The following is a 10,929-nucleotide window of genomic DNA, read 5'->3' as shown; positions in this document are numbered from 1 at the left end:
GTGGGCTAATTTTCTGCAGACCAGCTAAATGAAGCCACATTAAATCCCTTTGAGGGACAGTGGAGGTCACAAGTCTTTGGCACCAATATTTTGGGGGTCGTGGGCTGAAAAGTTTAGGAACCCCTGCTCTGAATTTTCCCTTAGGGATAAATAAAGTACATTCTATTCTATTCTATTCAATTCCAGAGGAGCAGCTTCTTTATGATTTTTTGATCCAGGGTGGGTTGAGGTAAGAATAAAACCTCTTCCCAAGCAGACACGTTTTATAGCCATCAACCACTTTCACCAGATGAAAATTAAAACTATGTAATCAGCAGAAAGACTAGACAGAGCAGCCTATCCTTAACAAACAAACCTGTTTTACCTTCTGTTTACATAATAGAGCCTTAATAAATATACATATATAATATCAGTAATGCTTACAGGCTGCTGTTAAACGGCACGTCACTATTTTGGGTCAGTGAGTTTGTAATCAGTGAAAACGTGAAGAGAAAACATGTGAGAGCCAAAAATAAGGGATTGTTGCTTTAAAACATTCACGTTTCACCCTCTTCAACCACGGAGGGGGGGTCGGGAATTACAGTGTTTTTTTTTTACAGTGTTTACTTTCAGTAGAATATTGTACTAAGTGATAAATAAAGAGTATAATTGCGTTTTTGTACATTTTCATTGTAAAAAATGTGTCCATGTGAACGTTTGAATCCGAATGGGAAGGCTTATTTCTCATTACACCCCTATAAAGCAGTGGTACAGTCCACTCCCCGGAAACCGTAGCGACAGCCTGAACCCCGGTGTGAGAGAGGAGAGAGGAACTGATTTGTCAGCCGGTGACGAACAAACTGAAGACAAAGTAAGTATCCGGTTGTATCTGTAGGACTTCACACATCATCAGATATTAAATCAATAATTGAATCTTTAATGTTGTTGAAGCTGGGATCAAATCAATCCGAATGACGTGTCTGTTGACAAACAAGCTAACGTTAGCAGCGCTGCTATGACAGCCAGCTAGCAAACAAAAGAAGTCTCCACAAACTGAGCCTCAAACTGCGTGAACACAACAATGTGTGCCGCATGGTGTAATAAGAGGTGGTTTTATACTTCAGTGACAAGCAGCTGCGAGATATGCTCACGATTTTTAATGCTAATCACGTCAACCTGTTTTATGCTAGCACCTACGGAAGCCGGGTGGCCGTAAAATCAGAAGTCAAACTCCTCGATAAAGCGAAGGCGTTCATGTGACGGCCGGTGTGTCCCTGTCTGTGACTGGATGATCACACAGGAGGTCTCACTCTCAGAGCCGGACCTAACAGACCTGGTGCCCTAGGGGAGATTTGAACTGGTGCCCCTACAGTCTATGGGTGCCCCTTTAACTGTAACCAACTCCAACAATCACATCACAAATACACTGACAGACAACTGACATCCAGCTGCATGTTTCACAGGGTTCCTTTGTTTTAATATAAAAATGACCTCTAAAGGAACATTAATAAAATGGTGGGGGTCAGGTCATGTTTGTAAATTGTAATATACAGTCTATGATGAGAACCGGTTCTCAAACATTTTTACCTGGTAAAAAAAGATATGCTATCCTTTATTTGTCCTACAACGGGGACTTTTAAGTGTTACAGCAGCAAAGTAGACCGTGCAAAACAGTATAAAGAATCAGAATCAGAATCAGCTTTATTGGCCAGGTATGCTTGAAAACACAAGGAATTTGACTTAGGTAAACTGTGCTCTCTTTGTACAAGGCATAACAATAAGACATACAAATAAAAATAAAAATATAATAACATAACATCAGCTATAAATATAAAAGAACAACAAATTGGCATGACTAATATGTGCAGGCTAAAATAATATGATAATAGTGCAGTGGTGAGTAGCAGAGGTAGTTTTAACATTATAAAAATAGTAGTTAAATAATAAAATAAATAGAAATATGGAATTCTGCTTGGAGAATTGTTGCATTGTATATTTACAGAGAGTATTGATCCAACAGGTATGACACTGTTATGGTTTAGTGTTCATCAGACAAGCAAACAAGAGCCGATAAAATAGCAATTATTAAAAAGTTATTAGCAATTAAAATGAAAGAAGTAAAAAAATAAGCACATCTTACAACATTTATACACAACTAAATAAGTACATTTACAAATAAGGTCAAAAAAAAAAGAAAGAAGAAGTAATAACACTGATATTTAGCTGGAAAATAATAACACAATTTTATTACCCGGCTCTCTTACTGATCTCCAAGTTGTGTAAGAAGCTTGATTCTGATTGGTCAAAACCCCTTGACAGTGGTTATTAACATTCACTAACATGAGCAACACCAGAGTCAAACTGATCGCATGCATTCATATCAAAACAATCCACTGAAAAGAGTTTGGTCACATTTAACAGGCAGATAAGAATCCATCACCATGGAACTCTAACTGACGTGGAATCACTGGGATTATTTTGAAAAACTGTGAACATAAATCATTTTAAATCAATAAAATAATATTTTGACAGAATGGTCAAAAACATTGATGGTCAAGACCCCTCCGCTTCATGTAGGTGTCTTATCTCACCCTGTTAGGATTCTTTTTCCCATAACAACCTGCTAACCATACATCCCTTACTTAAAATGCACAATGTAACAGTTGTAGAATTTATTCAGTCCTTATGTAACACAATCATTTTCACAGTGATAGCAGTTTAAACAAAGCAACAGTCATGTATTAAGTGATGACTGAAAAGGCAGAAGCAAAATGCTTGTTTAAGCTCACAGCTTCCAAAGTGTGAAGAAAACAACAACAACAAAACAAAAACAAGTAAATCATAAACACTTATTATAACCCTCAAAAACTGATTTGAATACCATTTTATGGACCTCCATGGATGAGACTGACAGCAGAGGGGAAGACACTGTCCTTGTGGTGCGAGGTTCCACTCCTGATGGACAGCAGCCTCTTGGCGAAGGAGAGAAACTCTGAGGCGGTATCTGGGCTGATAGGAGGTCAGCCTTAATTGTACCTGCATGCCTCGGGGTCCTAGAGGGATGCCTGTTTACAGCCAGGAACACTAACATTAAGAGGCAAATGAGATGTTATCAGGCCGCACTCACACAACATTAAAATAACTATAAAGTAAGATATGTATAGCATGCATCTTTAACCTTTTCCTCGTGCTAATGACGTCTCGTCTGTTCTTGTTTTTTGCTCTTAGGAACAAGTTTCACAGACATCTATACAGAATCTGACACACTGGACAAGCTAGTAAGTACTCTAGCCTCTGATTGGTCCAAGAATCATCACAGTGGTTTGCAGGGACGGTTTTAACTGAGCTTTTGATTCCTTTTACTCAAGAATCTTTTAGATCTGAATGGACAAGGCAGCCAGAAGTACACGGGTAAGACCTTCATCAGGCGGCTTTTATTCTGAGATAGTTCACTGATTGTTGGCATCAAGAGATGTGTGTGGAGGAGGATGAAGTCTGGATGTGTTATCTCACTAGGTTTGTGATTTTGTGAATGTTTTGTGTAGCCCAGCTAGTGAAGCCCATGAAAGGTTCGGTGATGCCTGTGAAGAAGAAGAGGAAGCTCCCTGCTGCAGAGGAGGAGCCCAAATGTAAAATTACCAGGTAAGCAGACTCAAACTCTCACCAACAGCATAACAGCCAAATTCCTCCAGATCCATGTCCGGTCTGTCTCCGATCTGTCACAGCATCAGAGCATCCCCAGTGTGTTTACTTTTCATTTAGAGATAGAATGAATGTCTTGTCGTTGTACTTTATAAACATCCTTTCTGAGTTATTTTAATACAACCCCTGTCTCCTATTTTAGTTTCACCCGACCTCAAATCCGTGGTGCCAGGCCGATTTCTGACAAGCTGTTCTCTGGGAAGAAGTGCCTGGCCTGGTTCCACAAGTACGCTGGTCCCGACAAGGTGGTCGGTCCAGAGGCCATGGAGCAGTTCTGTCTGGACATCGGTGTGGAACCAGAGAATGTGAGTCTACCTGTCTGCTGTACTTACCTTCTCCCTAACCTTGATCTTGATCTTCTATTCATCAAGCACTTTGCAAAGCTGGTTAAATTCAGCTTAAGCTCATTCCTTATTGACTTACAGAATTTGACTTTGTTTTGTTCTTTACATTTTTAAACTTCTAACTTGACGGGTCCCGTTAAAGGCCGCAGCAGAAGATGAAATCCACATGTAATTTGTAACCTCTCTGTCCTGCAGATTATCATGTTAGTTTTAGCGTGGCATCTAGAAGCAGCAACCATGGGTTTCTTCACAAAGGACGAGTGGCTCAGGGGAATGACGTTTTTACAGTAAGAGCTTTGCATGAATTAAACTCTATCCATGCTTTTTTTTTCTTCTCACAGCCAGGCCTCTCTCTGCACTCTAACAGTGTTTGCTTTGCGTGTGATCCTTTGCCTACTTACAGGTGTGACTGCACAGAGAGGTTACAGAGCAAATTGGATTACTTGCGCAGCGAGCTCAACGACTCTGTGGTCTTCAAAAACATTTATAGATATGCCTTTGATTTCGCCAGGGTGAGTCTACCGTCTGTTTTTACTGTTTAAAAAAGGGACCAAACATCTCGTTGATATCGGACTTTCTGCAGATCTGTGTTTAGAAATGTACTCAGAGTTTCAAACTCTCTTCCTCAGGAGAAGGACCAGAGGAGTTTGGACATGGACACAGCTAAAACAATGCTGGCCTTGCTGCTTGAGAGAACATGGTCTCTCTTTCCAGTCTTCCATCGGTTCTTGGAGGTAAACTGCTACGCTCTTATTTTGAAAGACCAAAGATAAGAAGATAAAGATTTTAATTGTTGAATGGAAGTGTTGGATGCATGCCAGTATTTCTCTCCGCTCCATTTTAAAACCGCCCACCACACGTTTATCTCTCCCACAGCAGTCCAAGTACAAAGGCATGAATAAGGACCAGTGGTATAACGTCCTGGAGTTCAGCAGGACCATCAAGACAGACCTCAGTAACTACGACGAAGATGGAGCTTGTGAGTAAACTAGAAAGGCTCTGACAACTTGGACTTGAAGCTGCTGTTGGTAGTCCTGGAATAAACATCAGTTCAGGGAGAGATTTTGAATGTCAACACTGCCCCTCCACACCAGATTTCCCTCTCACTACATCCCTCTCTGCTTCTGTAAGCCCCACCCACAAACAGATTGTAGTGCACGCTCAATCAGGACAATGTAGGAGGACCAATCAGGAGAGTGGCTCTGATTGGTCAGAGCTGACGGGAGCAATTAGAATTTATAGATTGCTGGATAAAGAGGCATATGAAAACACAGAGATCTCAAAATAGCTCATTTATTGATGGCTGTTGATTACTTTTTTGCCAAACACAGCACAAAATAAGTAGTTTTTTTTTACCCGAATCCTACCAACTGCACCTTTAACAACCTGGGAAGCTTAAGATTTGTCCATTTAAGTTTAAGATGTCAGTATGAGTGCAGATAAGGAAGGAACACATGTTTAAAAGTGAAAGATTTCACTCCGTCATCTCGAATACGATGACAGAATGTAGGCGGAGTTACTGTGGACGTGTTAAGTGTTGTGATGGTGCAATCAGCTGGTGAAATCTGTCACTCACATGCGAATTAAAAGCTGCTGCTGCCAGATAACCCTCTGCACCATGCGTTCAAAGTTTAGTGACCCCTTATTGGTTGGTGAGTTGCCATCATTTGCTGTGGCCCCTTTCCACTCGTCCTTTTGGCGTTCCTTCACTCAGCAGAGCCAGAGCGAGGAGTTATGTGACACTGGATGATGCAACACAGCTAATATGATAGCTTCCTTCATTTAGACTGTGGCTCCCTCCATTCCCTCAAAGGTCAGCTCTGCAGTGACCGTCTAAGATCCCTACAGAGTAAAAACAACAAGCCCAGATAAAGACTTATCAGTCCACACCAATTCTGATAACTATATCAGATGTCAAGTAAAGATAAGAAGCCTTTCGGTTTTCCCAAATCAATCAAGTGTCTTTAAAAAATGAGATTCACATTCATATTTAGAAACTGATCATCAACAGTTATCATGTCCTACTGATCAGCATTTATGTTTTCACTCTGAATGAGAGTAACTTCTACCTTGGTGCTCTAAAGCTGCTCTTTGCTGCATCATTCCTCAGATTGAAAGCTCTTTAATCGTTGGATGTTTTGTGTGTTAATATTGTTCCTTTCTCGTTGTGTTTCCAGGGCCAGTGCTGCTAGACGAGTTTGTGGAATGGCAGAAAGCTTGGCCCACATCATAGCAGACAGCATCACGTCACCAAAAAGGAGAAAGAGGAAAAACAAAAACACACAAACACACAGGAGGAATCATTTTATCCTTTCAGAAGGCAAGAACTGCGGTTTTTCGATCTTACATATACTGACAGACTTTAACGATTTCAAACGCACAAACATGGACTACAGAATCCTCTCTGCGGACTCTGGGTACAACCACATCCTCACGGAGACTATCTCTGTGCATCATCAGCCTACTGTGGTCAAAAAAAGCCTTTCTCTAACCGAGTAGTCTTTTTATAGAGTTCATTTGGAGACGAGAAGATGAGGATAAAAGAATGTTAAAGAATACAAAACATGAACTGGGAGAAGAACTGTGGAATTTGAGTTTTCTTTATAATTATTTTTTCCCATTTTGTGACTTATCTGTAGATGTTTCATATTAATAAAGAGAAAGTGGAAGTATTAAAATCAGTCTGTTAATAAGCGATGCGACCTCAAGGTTTTATGCAAACAACTGTGAAACATTCAAACAAACAAAGCAGATTTTAGTGATCTTAAGAGACTCCAGAAGTCCAGTCCTCCAAACAAAAGGCTCTCTGGGAAGCTGATTTACTTGGTGTGACACAATGAAAGCTTCACAAGGAGGAAGATGTGAGTGAACAAGTTGATAAGAAGTAAAATGAGAGCTTTCATGGTGTCATTTAAATCCTGTAAAAATCCTAATCAACATCGTTTAAGTTTAAACTCCATCTGTGGTTCTCCATCCATAACTGGAAGATGAAGCAGCTTCTTCAGGTCCTCCAAATGTCCCCGTTTCATCTCCCCTCTGAAGATCCGGTCTCATATGTCCATGTGGAAGTGTGGCCTCTCCTCTTTCCCCTCCTTCCCCGTCTCTGTGTCCAGCGGCCCTCCTGAGGCGGCGGCCATGATGGCGTTGAGACGTGTGAGAGAGAGGGAGCGCTGCTTGAGTCTGGGGTTGGGGCCCGGCTCATCAGGTTTTGGGTCTGGGAGGTGTCCGTATCGCTGGCCGTCCTCGTCGTACTGGTACAGGCGGATGACGCGGCTGCGGCGACCCCGGGAGGGCGGGGAAGTCGAAGGTTCTTCTTCTCCATCTTCAGAAGTGCTGTGTGCCATTGTGTCCGAAACTGTCTCATCATTTACATCTGCCTCCTCTTTCAATCCTTCCTCATCCTCTGTTTCCTCTCCTTCTTTGTTATCTTCCTCCTCCTCACTTCCTGTACTATCCTCTCCATCCCTATCACTACTACGTCTAATCTCCACTTCATTTCCCTCCTCTAACTCCTCCTCCTGTTTTGAGTCCCTGTTTTCCTCCTTGCTCTCTCTTTCATCCCTCTGCTCCTGATCCTCACTCTCATCCTCTTCTGTTCCACTCGGACTCCCTCTGTCTTTATCTGATAAATAAAAGGAAGCACTTGTCTGTCCTTCCTCCTCTGCCTCCCCATCACACCCTTCTTCACTTTCCTTCACACTCATTTGCTTCTCCTCCACTTTCACGTAGTCGCACCCCTCCAGATAGGCCGTGGCTTCCGGCTCCTCCTCTCGTTTTTGCCGGAAGCTTCTCTGAGGTTTGGCGGGGGGAGACGAGGCCGTAGATGAGACCGTTGACTCCAGGGTCACACTGATTACAGAATCCTCTTCCAGTGTCACCTCTTCCATTTCGAGGGCCTCGTTGCTGTACGTGTTGGGCAGGGTTGTGCTAACTTCAGAGCCGTGATCTGATGTGTCAGCTTGGGGGTGGTTTTGTCGTGGGGATCTCAGCCTCCTAGTGATCCCATCGAGACATCTGAAAGGATACAGAGCAGGGGTACTTTTTATACTTTAAACACTTTTTACAAATATAAAAATGTCCACTCAACATCTTTTTGTGGATATAAGGTCTACTTTAATGAAATGATGAGGTGTTTTGAGCATTTGATGCCATAGAAAGTCAAGAAAACAGTAAAACCAGAGAGTCAGATTTTGAGATTTTGTTCCAAGTCTGAAAGAAGCTTGACTGTGAAGCCCCTAAACTCACCTGAGAACCCGAGACCTGGACAGAGCTCCAGCGCTGAAGCCCAGCACAAACGTCAGAAGCACAGAAGCTGCCACGGCTCCTGCAAACTGCACATTTGAAACACCTGCCTGCCTCCCCTCCACGGACCCAACACCCCTCCTGAACCTGTACCTGAACGCACCACAGCTCTGTTGCTCAGTGTGTTCAGCGTCTGTTTGACTGTTTGGACTAACACTGAGCTTAAACGGCCACAGTGTAGTTCCCTCTTTGTGCTGCAGGAGGCAGTAGTACAGGCCGCTGTGCAGAGAGCTGGCATTGGAGACTACCAGGCTCCCATCGTGATGCACAAAGAGGGGGTCCAGTTCACTCAGGAAACCAGAGGTCTCTAGTTGTCCAAAAGGAGTGTGCCAGTACTGGACCACACCTGCACATGAAAGAAGGAGAGGAGGTGTGAATATATGCTGATGTGTCTTAAAAGCCTTTAATCAAAAATGTTGCACCCTCAGAAGGAACACAAGGATTAAATGTGTCTTAAGATTTAAAAAACATCTTCCTGACCTGTGCTCTTTTCATCCCCACATCTCAAAGTCAGCTCTCCCTCTGGATGACCTTTGACCCTGCAGGTTGGTGCAACAGTCAGACCGCGCTGGCCATTTGCTGCGCTCGCTGGATCTGCTGAGGCAGCCAGAAACGCTGTGAAGGTGATCCACCTGGTTAGCATTTTAAACCTGTGGAGGAAACGAGAGTCAGGAGGGTTTTTATGGTTCAAGTTTAGCAAATTAGAAGGTTAACAACACAGTCGTAGAAACTCTTCACATATCATCCTCATTTCTACCGCACAGCTGATTCTAGACGACACATGAAACAAGACAGACAAAGTTAAAGACTAGAGGTGGAGGATTGCTTTTATTTTAAAATATTTTCCAAGTTACCTCTGTGTAGCATGATAGCATATACAATTTATCAAATTCAACTTGTTCAGCTGTCCTCAAGAGGCCTAAAAAATCAAGTAATACAGCTGCTGCTGTCATTCAGATCAAGATAATCAAAACATGCTGTAGAAGAATGTGGTAGATTCTGATATAAAGGATTGAATACATGATAATATTCATGAAAATGTAAGTTTAAAGTTTTCAACAGGTTGTGAAAGTAAAGCATTATATTCCCTTTTGTATATCAGTGTTTTTGCCGTCAACCTGAGGTAGGATCTTTTGTAATTTAGTCTCTAAGTTAGTTCACTGTGCAGCTCAAGAAAACACTCAGTCACACCAGGTTAACAATTAAAAACACGACAAATGGTGAAGTAGAAAACAAACATGAATCCTGCAGAGTTTGTCGTTCTTAACGTTTGAATCGTTGATATTTACCTCTGACGACGTCCTCGAAATGCACTGATCTCCTTCTCATAAGTGAACTCACATCCTGTGATGCATGTGTTGGTATTTCAGTCTCTCCCTGCAAAGTGTAAAGTGCAGTTTCTCACATGACACTGTGGATGTCTTCTCTGCTGGTGATGTTAAAGATTAATAGCATCCCCTGTGACAGTGCATTGTTTTATTAAGCCACCTGCTGTCTGTAAAAACACTTCTTAAATTATAAACTCTGAGCAGTGACGACTCGAAGGAGCAGACAGCCGGATCTCATAAACATGCTCCTGCCCTCATCTGTTAAAACACCTTTTATGATCCAGGATGATTCCTGTCCTCTGCTGTCAATAAGTAGGAACTGCAAGAATCCTTGGAGAAGCACATTCTGCAGAGAGATGCTGCTACTGCTTTGTTAATGTGTAGCTGATGATACGTCTCCTGTATGCAAATCAGCAGCTGCACAGGTAGATAACATTTCTGAAATCGCCTCAGTGCCAGAGGAGGAACATAACCAAATATTTGTCACAAGTAGGTTAACCTCGCAGCTGCTCCTGGGCCAACGAGGGGTTAAGAGTCAAAGCAAGTTTAACTGGCCTGATAGCCAAAGGGTTATATGAGTCAGAAGCCCCTCTGACTCTTTTCTGTTTTATCATATTTGTCATTTTAATTATGTTCTTTTATGCCTGTCTGAATGTCTCCAATGCTTTTAATGTGTTAATGTAAAGCACATTGAGTTGCCCTCGTGTATGAAATGCGCTATACAAATAAAGCTGCCTTGCCTTGCCTTGCCTCTGACATCCTGTTCAGCCTGCTGTTGTACATTTTATACAACATTGTTATACTTTACTCTTCAGACCTCCTGGAGACAAACCAACGATGGCTGGAATACCTCTGACCCTGGTTTTGGATCTGACAGCTGTACACACGAATGCTGACTTTGAAACTAAAGATTCTAACTTTTAAATGCACTTTATTCCTCTTACTTCACTCTGACACGGACTGCTTCAGGCTGTTCTTTAAAACAAAATCTGAGTGCTACAATTTAAAGAATAAGTTCAGTTATTTAGGGAAGAAAAAACGCCATGTTGGAATATTCTCAAGAAGTATCACATGATTTAATTTGTACCTTTGTGCAGGATTTGTTTTCATGTTAGCTGAATTATTGACTGATTTGATGCTGCTTATTTTCAGAGGTGCTGAATTCTTAGTCACAGTCCAGTAAAATAAAACAACATTGTACAAAAAGACACTCACAACATGCATCTTGAGACCAGATCCAGCAGAGGTCAGTAATAAACGCATTCTGAGAAACC

General features: G+C 42.0%; 2 protein-coding genes across 2 annotated transcripts; one reads left to right on the top strand and one right to left on the bottom strand.

The window, feature by feature from the left end:
- The first annotated feature begins 720 nt into the window (after positions 1 to 720).
- Positions 721 to 6,703, top strand: dcun1d5 (DCN1, defective in cullin neddylation 1, domain containing 5 (S. cerevisiae)). Its single transcript, XM_034701790.1, has 10 exons — positions 721 to 850; positions 3,208 to 3,257; positions 3,348 to 3,390; positions 3,525 to 3,621; positions 3,824 to 3,986; positions 4,221 to 4,312; positions 4,429 to 4,537; positions 4,655 to 4,759; positions 4,902 to 5,004; positions 6,203 to 6,703. Exons 4-10 carry the CDS (start codon positions 3,542 to 3,544, stop codon positions 6,256 to 6,258), a joined length of 708 nt encoding a protein of 235 aa, XP_034557681.1. The 5' UTR covers positions 721 to 850; positions 3,208 to 3,257; positions 3,348 to 3,390; positions 3,525 to 3,541; the 3' UTR covers positions 6,259 to 6,703.
- LOC117825699 lies at positions 6,015 to 9,858 on the bottom strand. Its single transcript, XM_034701619.1, has 4 exons — positions 9,617 to 9,858; positions 8,808 to 8,977; positions 8,271 to 8,673; positions 6,015 to 8,039 (listed from the first exon to the last, which is right to left on the bottom strand). The coding sequence occupies exons 2-4, from the start codon at positions 8,968 to 8,970 to the stop codon at positions 7,076 to 7,078; spliced, it is 1,530 nt and encodes a 509-aa protein (XP_034557510.1). The 5' UTR covers positions 8,971 to 8,977; positions 9,617 to 9,858; the 3' UTR covers positions 6,015 to 7,075.
- Positions 9,859 to 10,929: the final 1,071 nt, after the last annotated feature.

This window comes from Notolabrus celidotus, chromosome 14, assembly GCF_009762535.1.
Source record: "Notolabrus celidotus isolate fNotCel1 chromosome 14, fNotCel1.pri, whole genome shotgun sequence".
In the NCBI taxonomy this organism is placed as follows: domain Eukaryota; kingdom Metazoa; phylum Chordata; class Actinopteri; order Labriformes; family Labridae; genus Notolabrus; species Notolabrus celidotus.
This window is presented reverse-complemented; position numbering and strand designations above follow the sequence as displayed.